This window comes from Neomonachus schauinslandi, chromosome 8 (genome assembly GCF_002201575.2).
Source record: "Neomonachus schauinslandi chromosome 8, ASM220157v2, whole genome shotgun sequence".
In the NCBI taxonomy this organism is placed as follows: domain Eukaryota; kingdom Metazoa; phylum Chordata; class Mammalia; order Carnivora; family Phocidae; genus Neomonachus; species Neomonachus schauinslandi.
The window spans coordinates 59,230,758-59,246,823 of NC_058410.1; the positions used below are offsets into that span (position 1 = coordinate 59,230,758).

The 16,066-nt window shown below is 33.4% G+C and overlaps 1 protein-coding gene across 1 annotated transcript in view; it reads left to right on the forward strand.

The window, feature by feature from the left end:
- The window catches only part of ASCC3 (activating signal cointegrator 1 complex subunit 3), a 358,425-nt gene that overhangs the window by 22,547 nt on the left and 319,812 nt on the right, over window positions 1-16,066 (forward strand). Inside the window, exons 3-4 of the mRNA XM_021693642.2 lie at window positions 11-161; window positions 14,792-15,351. Of these exons, the coding sequence (XP_021549317.1) occupies window positions 11-161; window positions 14,792-15,351 (711 nt within the window). The remainder of the gene's footprint in view (window positions 1-10; window positions 162-14,791; window positions 15,352-16,066) is intronic.

Sequence of the window (16,066 nt, forward strand, 5' to 3'; positions counted from 1 at the left end):
GCTGTTTTAGGTGAAGCGGTCCAAACTTCATGAACAAATTGTAGATTTGGATATGACATGGAAGAAGATAGTAAAATTTTTGAATGAAAAACTGGAGAAGAGTGAAATGCAAAGTGTAAATGAAGACTTAAATGATATATTGCAGGCTGCAAAACAGATAGGTATAGTTTTGTTTTGTTTTATTTTGTTTTGTTTTGTTTTATAGAGCCACTAAGGTTTGAAAATAGATTCCTTTTAAATTGTATACCATATAGGGAAAGGCTCAAGTTTGCAGACAATTATTTATAATTATAAAAGATAGTCTTATCTATCTAGGAGCTCAGGATAGAGTCATAGAAGCAGAATTAAATTAGTAATTATTATACAATCATTCATGAGGGATTCATAGGAATTTAGAGTTTGAAAACCACTCTTATGTTTGAAATAAGGAGAGGGTAAATAAAAATTTTAATGTAGCTTGAAGGAACCTTAAAAGCCATGTAGCTCAATTTCTTATAGAGGCCCGCCAACACTTTGTGAGGGGCAGCATTGAAGCTAAACTTTGCTTCAATTCCTGTTGCACACTAATATTCTCGTCAATTGATTATATTTGAAAGAAATTATAAATAGAGATTGTGATAGTATATATTAATATAGGTTACTTTCCCAAGGTTAAAAACAAAAACAAAATAAAACAAATGATTCTTTGGTAAAACATCTGAGTTTGTTCATTTGAGATTCAGCCTCTCTTTCTAAACTCTGATAACTAAAAAGCATAGTTAACACAACTGTAGTTCTAAATTTTCCAGATTCAGGTTTGTACCCAAAAAGTTCATGCTGATACTCAGCCCTATGAGATCTGGCCTCCACCTTTCTTCTGATCTCGAGTCATCCTTGCCCTCACCAACTGTGCTTCATGAGATGCTGGCCTTTTCTCACTTCTTCAGTCCCAGTTGGTGCAGGTCATGTTATTCCCTATGTTGAGAATGTACTTCTGTCCTACTCTTAGAGTGGGTAGATCCTTTCTTGTCATTTTGAACTCAGCTAAAAACTTATTTTCTTAATGGGGCCCTCACTGACCATCCAGTCTCCAGTTGTTACCCAGTCAACGCTTTTATCTTACAACCTCAGTAACATTTTCTCCATAATGCTTATCATTATCTGATATTTGCCTTGTTTGTTTATTGCCTGTGCTTTGCTACTAGGATGTAAGTTTCATGAGGCTAGGATCTTATTTTTCTTGTTCTGTAACACTTCATCCTTGGTGCTTGGAATAGTGTTTGGCATGTTTTAGAGCCTTAAGTTTCACTTGATAAATAAATGAAAAAGTTTTCTCAGGTGATTTCTTGGTAGAGGAAAAATTTAGATCCTTTATCATATGCTGGTTGGCAGTTTTCTTCCTTACACTAACTTTGGGGAGGGTGTTTCTGTTATATCTCATATACTTGACTTATTTATGATCATCAAATCTTTATATTTATTTTTCAAATATTTTGACTTTGATGTATTATTTAATTATCATTGGTTTGTAATGTATAATATTAAATTTAATGGCCTCGTTTTAAGTTGTTCAAGTACAAAGTGAATGTCATGTTATCTTTTTGTAGTTACATTATCTTCTGAAGTTCAAGGGCTTTATTAAGTAAGGGATTTTTTTGTTTAAGCCTAGGGGAAATGAAGTGCACTTTGATGAGATTTGTAATAGCATTTGGCATAGAATCACACTTTTATATTTTAAAAATACAGAAATCTAGAGGTAGTTAGATTCATTGGAAAATTGTAGTGAAAATATAGTCTCCAGTTTACCAACATCAACTTGACTAGGATCTTAACCTTTCTGGACTTCACTGTTTTCATTTCTAAGATGTTAGGGCCATTGGGGAGAGGGGGTGGTCTGACTAAAATACTTTTTCAAAAACTGTAGAAGGTGTCTTTCCTCTTCTTTAGTTCAGTTGTAAAAATAACTCAGAATACTTAGCAAAACAGTATTAAAATATTGAGTTTATTCTGTACCATGACTAAATTATTTCTTTATTTAAATGATGTGGAAATTAAGATTTTTAAGAAATTAGGTACCCTTTAGACAGCTTCCCTGAGTATCTCTGACAAGTCAGAAATCATTGCTTTAAATATCAGTTATTAAATATAATTCTAGGAGTTTTGCCTGTTGGCAAAACATCTGATTTACACTCAGGGACTAATCTATTCATTGATGTGTTTAAGGAATTGATTATTTTGAGATGTAATTTCTCAAAAGAATATTTTCATGACAGAGAAGACCTTAGGGTTGATTTAGGCAGATGCTCTATTATATCTACTTTTTAATGCTGTGTTTAACTTGAGTAAGTATTAGTTTTATTGAAACTAATAGTTGACTAGTAGTCAGCCACTCGTTCTGAATGAAAATACTGCTGATAATAGAAGTGTAATTAAAATAAGCGGCTTTGAAAAATTAGTCTCATGGGAAAAATGTTTTTGTGATTTCTTATATTGCTCTTTCACACAGGTAATTTGGTGTAATTGTATTAAAGAGGTAGATTTAAAAGAATAAAGAAAGAAGAACAACCACTTATATTTCAATTGAATATAATCGTATAAGGTACTTATTTAAGACCATATATAATGTCTAGTCATTGTAATGGGTATTTTAAGCTGATGAGGGACATCAGAGAACATCGGTCCAATCCCTTCACTTAGTATGTAAGGTAACAGAACCCATGAAGGTTAACTGAATCCCATGGTTGATTCGTGGTGAAGATAGGCTAGACCCAAATTCTGAAATAGAAACATGATGGAAATACTAGATTCTTTCCTTTACCTTGTAGTCAGATGTCATGTTCCGTCAAGTCTACTTTTCCCCTATTCTTAAATTCACTCTTTCTGTGTTATTTACCATTGCTCTAATTTAGGCTTTTAACATCTCTCTGAATTACTGTAGTAGCCTATTGCCTCAGCCTTCCTTTCTTACACAACTTCTTCACTATTACTAGACTGATCTTTGTAAAAAGCAAAGCTCATTTTTTATTCCCATATTACTCTTTAGATCAAATCCCTTAGAATGGACATAAGAAAAGCTTCTTTATGAATTGAAACAATTTACCTTTTCATGTCCTTACCATTCTATCATATGCAACCTTTACTACTAATCATATACAGTGTTAACTAACTTAATTTCTCCCAACAGTGCTTACTGGTTTTTTCTGTCTTTTTATATGTTTAAAATAACTTTACGCATTGTGTTCACCTGGTAAAATGCTTCTCATCTTTGAAGAAATAGCTTAGGCTTCATTCATGTCCTCTGTTATTCTTTTCTCATCTTAGTAGTGTTCCATTAGACTATCATCTATTCTGTACTTTTTTTTTTTTAAAGATTTTACTTATTTATTTGACAGAGAGAGAGATAGCGAGAGCAGGAACACAAGCAGGGGGAGTGGGAGAGGGAGAAGCAGGCTTCCTGCCGAGCAGGGAGCCCGATGTGGGACTCGATCCCAGGACCCTGGGATCATGACCTGAGCCGTAGGCAGACGCTTAACGACTGAGCCACCCAGGCGCCCTATTCTGTACTTTTTTATAGTATGGAATACTAATACCCAATATGGTGCAATGGATATAGTAGATGTTCAGTAAATAAGTAAACTATTGAGAACTCAACTAAAAGTACTCTGTGATCTTTATTACTTCTGATGCTGACAGCGTTTTTTTTTTTTGTGGCTAAAGTATTTTTTTCCTCTCAGATTTACATTTAATATATTCCCATACCTTTTTACAATTTTATTCTGCCCCAAGATTATTTTAATAATAAAACTTAGCTTTAGGGAGAAACCATTATAAATTATTTAAAAGTAGTATTCTTGGCCCTTAATCTTATACTTAGTTTATTTAAATACTCATTGTAGACGTAACTATCTCCTCCATGGATTTTGAAGGGTAAGCATAGTCATATTAACCTATATTCAGCTGGTAATGAAACTTTGTCAATATATTTTATGTGCTCTAAATAGAAACATTTTTGAGAATAAAGAGGTCAAGATTGAGAATGGCAATCAGTAAAATGCATCATGTTATTAGGCATGTGTATCTGTTACTTAGAGTTTTAAATGCTCATTTTGGGAAGCTGATAAGACTTCCACAGTGTAGATAGGAAAACTAGAGTGGGGTCAAGAATGGAGGAAAGGTCAGTAGAAAGACCCTGCAGTTCCCTCCTACTCAGCTCTGTAACTGAATCTCTCCCAGAGCCAGAACAGAATGATCTAAGGATTTTATTCTGGTCTGAATACAGATTAGGACTCAGCCAGAACTGAACTAGTTTTTTTCAGTATTCATTCACATTATTTCACCATACACAGACCTGTTTGTTTTGATTTCTCTGTTTTATAGCTGCTACTTTATTTGGGTTTTGATGTTCTTATGCATTTTACCTTTAATTACTTTGTCTTTAAGAAAAGTATGAATCAAAATGTAGGTTGGACAGGAGTGACTTACAAAGTGTAGGTTAGGGAATTTGGTAGTCCATTATGTTTTTTGAGTTGTAAAGGAAACAAGATTTTACTATAAAAAGTGAGGAATTAAAACTCAGGGTAGAAATCAGTTTATGGAAAAGGAGGCTTAAAAAGATACTAGGATCTGGAAATTCTGTCTATGGAAGTAAGGCTACACATTTAGAATAATAAAGGCCTGTTGTGTATTTGAAGTGGCAAGAAGTTTTTCAGGAGTATTTGTGAAAAGTAGCTTTCTTGAAACTTGCAGATTCCACAAAAGTTTGGAGTTCCATTTCCCATAAATTGGCAGACAGGTTAATTTGGAACAGCTCTCTGTGGAGAATAACTGGAAAAACTGTAAAATATAAAATTTGTTTAATTATGTCAGAGTCTACCAAAACAATGAAGAATTACGAGGTTGAGATCTGGAAGCAGACATAAACCCAGAGAATGTGATCCTGGCTTTTGGGCCACTTTTTCCTAGAGGTGACTGTCCATTCCAGAAGAGGAAGCTGGATGGAGAAGAGGAGAATGAGAAGAAGACAGATTCAAAGGACTAAGATGACAAAAATGACTAAAATGGCCAAAAGAGGAAATAGAAAATCTGAATATTTGACTTAAAGAAATTGAATCTGTAATTAAAAACCTTCACACAAAGAAATTTGTATGCCTCGGTGGCTTTACTGGAGAATGTCATATAATGTCATTTAAACAGGCATGAGGTTATTATTTGTAGATTAAAGAAGGCTACAGGCATATAATAATTTAATATACTATTTTCGATTGAATCCAGAATTGGAAAAAAATAATAAAGATATTTTTGGGACTATTGTAGATATTTGAATATGTACTCTGGGTATCATGAGGTAATACTAGATCTGAAGTAAGTCAATGGTTTAGTGGCTATGTAAGTATATCCTAAATCTCAGGAGATGCATACTGCAGTGTTTATAGTGAAGTGTCATGAAGACTGTAATACACTGTCAAATGGATCAATAAAGAAAAATACATGTGAAATGTGTGTGAGAGGGAACACAAATGCACATGAGTGCACAAAATGTTACTGGATTAATAAATAGGGGAAAAAATAGTGTGATTCATGTAATAAAGGTTTGAAATCACATGATTAGTAGATGAAGAAAAAGCATTTTTTGAATATCTAAAATCACTTCTGATAAAAACTCCTGGCAAACTAGGAAAGAACTTTCTGAATTTGATAAATAATATATATTTAAAAAGCCTAGATCAAACATCATATGTATTGATGCAGTGTTGAAAAAGCTTTTCCCCTGAGATAGGAAATTAGACAATACCCTTGACCACTTCTTTTTCTCACTATACTGAAGGTCCTTGCTGAAAAGGCAAGAAAGAGTATAAAGATTCATAAAAACTGCCATTATTCACATAAAAACTGCCAGGTCTTAGAAAATGAACTTAGCAAGGTCAGTTTAAAAATCAGTTTTATTTCTGCTTACCAGCAGCAAATTTAAAATGCTATTTACAAAATCATTAAAAATCATCAAATATCTAGAAGTAAATTTAACAAAAGGTGAGCAAGATTTCCTCACTGAAAACTAAAGTATTAGAGAAATTAAAGAACACCTAACTAAATGCAGTAATATACAAAGGATTAGAATACTCGTTATTATAAGATCATTCTTACCCATATTGACCTACAGATTCAGTGCAATCCCAATCAAAATCTCAGCAGGGTGTGCATTTGTGTGTGGAAATTGACAAGATAATCTGAAAATTATATGGAAATTCAGAGGCAAAGAGCAGCCAAGTCAACCTTGAAAAATAAAGAGGGAACATTGACTCTACTGGATATTAAGACTTATTATTAAGATTAGTAAATTAGAAGTGAGATGTTGGTCTAAAGATAGACAAATAGACCAGTGGGATGGAATAGAGTCCAGAAACTGACTTGTGGATATTAGGGCTCTTTCTTTACCATGAAGGTCCTCAGGTAGTGAAACATGGCTATTTTTTCAGTACATGGTGCTGGGTCAACTGTATATGCATATGAAAAAATTAAACCTGTACAGATAATTCTAAGCAGCTTACAAAATAAAACATGAAGCTTAAAATAATAAATCCTCTAAAAGATAATAAAGAAGAATATCTTCATGATCTTCATATATGGAAAATTTTATTAAATAGTAAACAGAAAGCACTCATAAAGGAAATGATTGGTAAATTGGATTACATTAAAACTGATATTTTTTATTCTTTGAGAGTAAAAAGACAAGTCACAGGAGAATATAGCTTCATATATAACCCAAAAGAGAATTTGTATCTGTATTAAATATGAACTCCTACAAATTAATAAGAAAAGGTAATCCTATATAAAAAGGAGCAAGAGCCTCGTAGAAGACAATTGAATGGCCAGTAAACACGAAAAGGTGTCCAACCTTATTAGTAATCAGAGATGCCACTCCATGCACATCAGAATGATAAAATTAGAACGATATACCAATTGTTGCTCAGGCTCAAGATTGTGAAATAAGAATTCTCATCCACTACTGACTGTGTTTTAAATTGGTATGACTGCTTTGAATAACTGTTTGACAGTATCTACTGTGGTTGGACAAGTGAAATTTTAAGTCTTGGTATATATTAATAATGTGTACATAAATTTCCAGTAAAAATGCCTGTGCATGTATGCAAAAGACCAGTGCATTATTTGTAATAGCCTTAAAGGGGAAACAATCCAATTCACTGTTAAATAGTGGCATAAAGTATGATATGTAAACTACCTTATAGTAATAATGAGCTACAGCTATATGTAACATTGTAAATGGATCTTACAGTGTTGAATGAAAGCAACCAAACACAAAAGAACAGATAGGATGATGATTCTGTTTATATGAAATTGAAAACTAGTCATGACTGATCTCTGATTCAGAAGTCAGGATTTTGGCTACTTTTGAGGAAGTAGGTAATGACTGGGAGTGGATTTCTAAGTTTCTGGGGAGCTGATAATACTCTCTATCTTGAAGTAGTTATCCAAATTAAGTAGGTGCATTCATTTTGTGATAATTCTTTGAGCTGTATGTGTACTGTATATGTTCTTGTTTTATTCAATAAAATACAAATTATGGCTTTTCATATCATTTTTCTTAAAATATTTCAGACTGATAAAAATATAACAAATGCCTGTGTATTCACAGTTCAGCTTAACACTTGGCTATCTTTCCTTCAGTATTTATTTTTTAAGAAATAAAATCTTTTTTTTAAGATTTTATTTTTTGAGAGAGAGACAGACCGAGAAAGAGAGAGCTCAAGCAGGGGGGGGAGGGGCAGAGGGAAAGGAAGAAGCAGACTCCCCACTGAGCAGGGAGCCCAACATGGGGCTTGATCCCAGGACCCTTGGATCATGACCTCAGCTGAAGGCAGACGCTTAACTGACTGAGCCACCCAGGCGCCCTTAAGAAATAAAATCTTAACGATATGGTCAGAACTTATGGACCCTGCTCAGCCTTTGTTAACCAATATCATAAGTATAATAAATTTGTATTATCATTCTCATGCTTATTTTTATTACATATATTTATACATTCATAAATATGTATTAGGAATGTATTCAGCTCAAATATCAAAGCCTACTATGGTAACAGAGACCAAGTGGGTTTACATGTTTCATCTCACAAACTCCCTCTGTAGGATTCAGTAACTTGGTAATGTTAAGACCCAAGGCTGTAATGGCTTGGCCTTTTCTTCTGTTTGTTGTCTTTTGTTCACCACCTGCTCCACTTCTAGCCATCGTATCTGTGCATTAGACGTTTCTCCTTTAATTTTTTGAGTATAGATTATGTTGCTAGATTTTCTGTTAATCAGACCACCTTTTCATTTCTGAATAAACTCTGCTTTCCTATAGTTTACTTTTAGATATATGGATGGATCCAGTAAGTTAATACTTTATTTGGAATATCCACAACTATATTTTTTTATTCCATATTTGTTTCTGTTTCGTTTTCATAAAATCGTTTTCCTATAGTTTAGGATGATTTAAAGTTATCAGTCAATAGATGTGGTACAAATACAATTCTGTCATTTACTAGTGAGTAGCTAATTAAAATCACTAATCTTGTTTCCTCATCTGTAACAGTGATGATAATTCTTATTTTGTGTAGTTGTGATGTGAAGCAATACTACAAATGTGTAGAGTAAAGCCTGGTAAATGGCTGTCAGTGAATAATTTTATTATAATCTAGATGTACCAATAGCCATTGGTAAACATATCGTTGTTCTGTGTAGTTGTTGTGATAAATGTATGTGCTCAGTGATGTGAAGGAACTGTTCATAAGGGCAGGAACTGTGCTTCGGTGAGTCAGGAAGGAATTCATCAAGAAGGACACTCTGGGACAGATTTAGATTTTGTTTTAAATGGTTAGGGTCAAAGTTGTTAAATTTATGTCTGTTTCACAAGAGAAATTACAAAATAAAAGAGCTGAATAAGTGAATTAAATCATAGATGACTTTGCAGATATATCAGCTGTATAAACAGGCAATTCAGATTACTTGAGGATATGGCAAAACAGCTGTAAATTGAATGGACATTGTAGCAATGGCAAAAGTTGGAAATAGGATCAGATCTTCAGTTTATAAAGTTTTAGTTTATATTATTCAGTTACAAGTGGTTATAATTTCCTGAGTAATTTGCACTTCATTCCTTAGTAGAGGCATTTTTAAGGTTGCAGTTGATGTTCTTTATAATATTACCAAGTATAATATTACTAAGCATCTGATAAATGGATACAGAACTGAAGTCTATACTTTACATCATCCTTTTTTTAAAAAATGTTTTCCCTTGGACATTAAAAAGTTTAAAATGCTAGTTAAATTTAACATATCAGTAAGCTATGTGATTTGTTCAAAGGTACAGTTTCTTTAGTGATGCTCAAAGTAATGGTTTTACTGTAGGAAGCTCATATAAAATTGACATTTTTATATTAGCTGGTTGCTTGGGAAGTCATAATTTGATGCAGGATTTTATAGTAGTAGAAATGGCAATATAGTGGCTGGGTGCTGACTTGAAGTCTACACTGTAAGATGAATATTCATATTTTGTAGTGAATATACATAAAATTGGCTGACTTTAAAACATGGGGAAGTGCTTTGGACTATTTTTAATCTCTTGTACTTCTCTTTTTCTCTATCAAGTATGTTTCTCTGTTTGCTTTCCTTTAATTATTTGCTCACCATGAAGGCAATAATTTCTGTGTAAGTGCAGGAATAATTTTAACATTTAAGCAACTCCTTTAAATTACTATATTGAACATTTCTTGAATACTATGGCTACTTAATGTGAGGTTTTGCTGGAGGTGCTTTGATGCAGAGTTACACTCTGAAATAAATGAAGGTCATTCATTATACTAAATTGCATAACTAGGCAATTTTAAAGTTTAGATGACATAAATTATTCAGTTCATCCCCCAAAAAGTCATATGGTAGATGCTTATCTGTATTACATCATAAATTTGACAATTTGGTGATTATTTGAAAGATGGTATAATGTAAAAAGAAAACATAATCCTGGCTCTCGTAGTCTTAATATGTTATTTAATCTCAGTATATTTGAGTTTCTTTGTCACATGAGGAAGATACTTGCATGATTCATTTTAGACGATTTTAGATACTATTCTTGTTAAAAAGCCCACCAATGGCACTGGAGGGGAATATGTAAAGGGAAAGAAATGATTGGGGAATGGAATAGTGTATGTTTAAGCAGAATCCTTACTTCTGTACTTTTTTTATATATGTAATGCTGTCCTGGGAAAGTTTATGGCACAAATATTTTACATATTTGTAAAAAAATTTATCATAATTATCGGTTAAAAAATCAGCTAATCTCTGCAAATATAGCATGTTTCTAATGGCTTGGCTGTGTTGCTGATACTTTTAACAAATGGAATGAACTTCAGCTGACACTGATGCAGGGTTATAATATTATGGTATTTACAGTTGCAGATCAAGTGTTTGGTAAAATGAACACTTAAAAGTTTTGCATAACATGAAAAAGTAAATTTGACTGCTTTGAACATTTCAATACTAAAATATAAATCTAGAAGATACTTATAGAGTATTTTCTACTGAACATTGAAGATGTAACTGGTCAGAGAACTCATTTGTTAACAACTTGTAAATTGAATATTAGCAGTTAAGGATGCAAGCAGTTGATGGATGTTTTTATTCAATTTTCAATTAAAATTTTTTATTCATTCTTCTTTAAGAATTCCCCAACTATTAACGTGTAGGTTATTTGCTAAAAGTTATAGTTTACAACCCTTTAATTCTTAGTATTTTGCTATCAAAGGATATAGAAGTAAATTTTGTGTCAAGAATGATTTAAGATTATAATCATCACTGAACTCTGATTTTAAAAATGTGTTTTATAATGTTACAGTGATCAGCTACCAATTATATAGTTTACATTTCACATCTCATTTTCTCTCAATGTAACTGGGAAGTATGCAGGGCAAGTATTTATTATTAATACAGAATAGTCTAGTGACCTAAGCATATCTCTTTAAATGTGTTACAGTTGAAGTGCCGGGTGATAAGAGCCAGTTTTCTGATTTACAGTCCAACTTGTATAGTGTTTATGGATAGAAAATTTGATATTCAAGTAGTTAGGTATCTAGACTAGCTTTCTTAAAGGTTTGGAGATCTTAAGTTTCAAGCTTTGACAATTGATTACTTAGTGTGTATCTTATTCTTTTCTGATGTTTTATCTTGAGGACAAAACTAAGCTTCTTAAAATCCGTCCAGAAAGATTAGCACAGGCAGTCGTGTGAAATAGAAAAGGGTTGAAAATTGGAGCAAATGTTAAGTTGCTGAAGAGCTTTTAGCCTACTAAATAATCATTTAAAAGTTCACCAGTCTTACATTGTGCATAAAATATAAAATAGTATTACATTGTACATAAAAATAAAGAGGTTATTTGTGAACAACATCCTCACAGTTAATCTCATAAATTTAATTTGGGGTACAGTGTAAGAAAAGGACTACTTATTACAAGTTTCCACTCTAGAAGCACACCACACGTGTTTCCTAGGTCTCCCCCTTCTCTCCCTGTGGCGCATTAGTTATGCTCCGGTTCAGCTGGTCGATGGACAAGCGCGGTTTCCTGGAGGTTTCCTTTCTCCTAACATTTCTGTTGAGGGGAGGTGGGGCCTGCCAGACCTTTGACAAGTCAGACATAGATTGCTTTCAGTCTCCTCAGATGTTTTCTCCGTGTTTTACAAATACCTTTCATATAGTTTAGTCACCAGAAGATCGGAGTCCTGGCTTCCTGGGTGGGCAAGTGTTAGTAAACGGGGTGGTTCATTTGTTGCCGCCCTGCGTGAGGCCAGGGTTCTCTGCTCCAATCCTGAGGTGCCTTCTTATCAGGGTGGTCGGCTAACAGCCAGTGTCCTGTGGTTACTACGTCATCATGTGCGGACCGCGCGAACTGGAACGCGGGTCTCGGTTCTGGGCGGGGAAGACACGTGTGTGGTTGCCGGAAGGCAGCGTGGCAAAAAGCCGGCATTGCGTGTTTTAGTGCCCCATTGTTTTCAGAATGCTGTAGTCTCTGTTGGAAAGCCAACAGTGGCCATAAATGGTGTTTGCTAATTTTTCTCAAAAATGAATTTCCAGACTCCTGAATAGCGTGGTGCTGATTCACTTTAAAAAAAAAAAAAGAAACCACTCTGTGGTGTGAACACGTGTCCTACTCAAAGATACGCTGGAGTAGGTTGTACAGAAGGAGCGTTAATAGTTAGGCGAGGGTAGGGTTAATAATTAGGAAAGGGTATTAACATCTGACTTAAAAATTTTTAAAGACTTTTTTTTTTACAAATAGATATGTCAGTATTCATTTAAAAATTTGAAACCCTGAAAAAATGTTTTTGATCTTCAGATATGTTTCCAAGAGTCTGTAGTTACTTTTCTTCAAACGTAGACTCATAACTTTTTTTCCACTTACTATACTATGGAGATTGTTTTCTGGCAAGATGTATAGTTCCACTGCATTATATTTAATGAATGCAGTATATGGCTGTAACATACTTCAACCAGTGATGTAATAATGGTACAATTTCACTTTTGGTAAGAAATTAAGACTGTTCTCATAGTTAGTACTTTATTTCCTAAAGTGTTTATTATTTATTTAGTACATGAGAATTAGAGATAAATCTGCTTTGTGGAAATTTATAGGGAATCAGTGTATGTAGTAAAGCAGTTTGTTTAGGAATTAGAAATCTGCTTTGAATCTCATTTGATAACTAGCTGTTTGATTTCTTCCAAGTTATTTATCTCTGAGTCCCCATTTTAGCATCTGTAAGATGAAGATAATTTTGTTAGGAAAAATTGAGATAATTTAATGTAAAAGTTCTTAGGAAGTTGTTTAAGAAATATCCCAAGGTGTAAAATATCTTTACAAAAGAATATATGTTTATGGTGTTAGATATAAAGTGAGTTTGAAAATGTAAGTTCCATTTTTGTTCAGACCTCAGTAGTCCCAACCCTATTGAATTACTTGTAGAATTATCACAATTCCTAAATTATTTAAAACCCAAGTTCTCTAAGCATCATGTATAGACTAAGTAAAATGTACATAAATGTTATTCAATTAAAGGGTTACTTAATTTATAGAAGTTTTTTGTCATGTATTTTCCTAAATAATAAAAGAATATGTGTCCCATACTGTTTTGTAAATTCTTTATAATCATGCAAGTAGACTTTATACTTGAGGAAATTAGAAATAATAGCCGTTGTAAAATTATCTTCACTCATATAAATTGTTAGTCTTCTACACACATGTGTAAACATCAGATAAAAATTACTGAGGCAGTGTCATATAGTGTAAAACCACTAGTCTGGTGTCATTGAGGCCTGGGTTTAGGTTAATTCAACATATTTCTATTGAGGCACCTATTTTGGGCAAGGAACAGTGAAGGAGTACAACATTGTACACAATATTATAGTCACCCCTGAAAGAGTCAGTTAAGCTGGATTCTGAAACATGGGTAAAATTTGGATAATCAGAGACTTTGGGGAAGGTTACATAAAGGCATAGAAATAGGCATAGCATAGGACAGGACCTGGTTTTTATTTTATTTTTTTTATTTTTTAAATTTTTTTTTTTTTTTTTTAAGATTTTATTTATTTGCGAGAGAGACAATGAGAGACAGAGAGCATGAGAGGGAGGAGGGTCAGAGGGAGAAGCAGACTCCCTGCTGAGCAGGGAGCCCGATGTGGGACTCGATCCCGGGACTCCAGGATCATGACCTGAGCCGAAGGCAGTCGCCCAACCAACTGAGCCACCCAGGCGCCCCCAGGACCTGGTTTTTAGATGTTAAGAAATCCTTGTTGGCTGGAGTTAGAAATGGATAATGGTCAATAAGGCTGGAATAAAAGGGTGGAGTCAGCTCCTAGGGTGACTTGAAAACAAAATATAGGAGTTTGGACTGAGTATCAGGCTGTGCTAAGCTGCTCAAGATTTGTGATCAATGATAGAATTGCAGCCATGGTTTCAGGAAGATACTAGTAGTTATATTACTAACTTTATTCTTTAAGGTCAGTCACATTGTCTTTGGGTCCTTCTGAAGATTAAAATTATTTTTTTCTGTTCTGAGACTATTTGAATTCTATGACACAGATACAGGTTCGTTCTTTCTTTTATTTGAGAAAATCAGTAATGAGGAATTAATGCTTTAAAGAGATTAGTGGCTGCTCCTTTACTTCCTCTTACTTTGGTAAGAAGTGTACTTCTTTTAAACAGCAGATTCTTTTAAATGTTTTATAATATGGCTAAGTTTATTTGACAAGATTCTATTTATGTCCATCCTTGATGGTATTAAATGTTTTTGAGTGAAAACTATATAAATCTATTTCTTGCCATTTCAGATTCACAGTACAAATTGGAAAGGAAGTTATAGATCTCCTGAGGTTTTCTCCTAGCTCTAAAAGTCTGTAATTCAGATATATTTTGTATACCTTATTTTGGTTTATTTAACTAGCCTATCAAATCAGTTTTTAAAAATCACTTTTAAATAAGTTTTAGCTAATGCCTCAAACTGTTTTTAGAAAGAGGTAAAGAGTTGTTACCAGGTAGTTTCTCCTTTCTAGATAGGGAATGATTACCAGTAATGATTTATTGACCTAATATGGTTCTTTGGGAATTTGGGAAGGGACTTAAAGGGATTTTTCTGTTCCTAAATTGGTTATCTTTATCAGTATATTTTCACTGCTGGAATTACCCAGAAGAATATTTGTAGTAGTTTTTTTGAAGAGGTTAACTTCAACGGTGATTCACTTGAGCTAATACTGTTTCTTTCATCTTCGAATAGTTGGAATAGATAATGGGAAAGAAGCAGTTGAAAGTGCGGCTGCATTTCTCTTCAAGACATTTCACTTGAAGGACTCCATTGGTCACAAGGAGACAAAAGCTATCAAGCAGATGTTTGGTCCCTTTCCATCATCATCGGCCACTGCAGCTTGTAATGCTACTAATCGAATTACTTCTCGTTTCCGTCAAGACAATCTCACTGCTCTTATCCAGATGACAGAGGAAGAAAATAGTGATAAAGTTTTATTTGGTAAAAATTTAGCATTTTCATTTGACATGCATGATTTGGACCACTTTGACGAGTTGCCAATAAATGGTGAACCCCAGAAAACTATAAGCCTTGATTATAAGAAGTTTTTGAATGAACATTTTCAGGAGCATTCCACCCCCGAGCTCAAGCCTGTGGAAAAAACAAACGACTCCTTTTTGTGGTGTGAAGTTGAGAAGTACTTAAATGCAACTTTAAATGAAATGGCTGAAGCAACAAGAATAGAAGATCTTTGCTGTACTTTATATGATATGCTTGCTTCCGTTAAAAGTGGTGATGAACTTCAGAATGAGGTATGGTGGAAGTTACTGAAGTTTTAATATGAATTATCTTAATAGCCTTTTTGAACATGGATAGTTAACAAAGATAGTTTAATATTGTGCTCCTGTAAAATAGGTGGCCAAATGGTTTATATAGTATGCATGTATATCTTTCCACTAAGTAGTTGGAGGAGGACTGTGAGTGTAATGAATAACAGAAGACTGAGGGCAACAGTTAAGATGTCCACATGTCTTGGTTATTGGGACAGTCCTAGTTAAATCTGCTGTTACATTTTAATAATCAATAGTCAATAATCTTCAAAAAGTGTATAGGTTTAAATGATGAATCATGATTACTGTACTAGTAAGTGTTAATGTTTGTATAGTGCTTTATATTTCTAAGAGTTCTTTGATGAAAATATAATAAATTTCAAAGTATTAGAAATTTTACCTATATATTAAGTGACTTACTGATTTAGAAAAATATTTTTCACTAGTTTCCATGTTTGAAAGAATAAACTTTGAAAAACAGACTGATCTAGAAATAACTGGACTAATTTATATTACTTAGTAAAAAAAGTATAAGTTTTTTATATCACATAAAGGAAAACATAATTTTAATTCCTTTCTATGCCACGATTTAGTTACGTTATTCAAAATGATGAATTACTCTTACAGTTACATGAAAAGTTCACCTTAAAGTGTTTAGTTTTGCTCTCAGTACTGGCATTATATTCCTTTCCTGTTA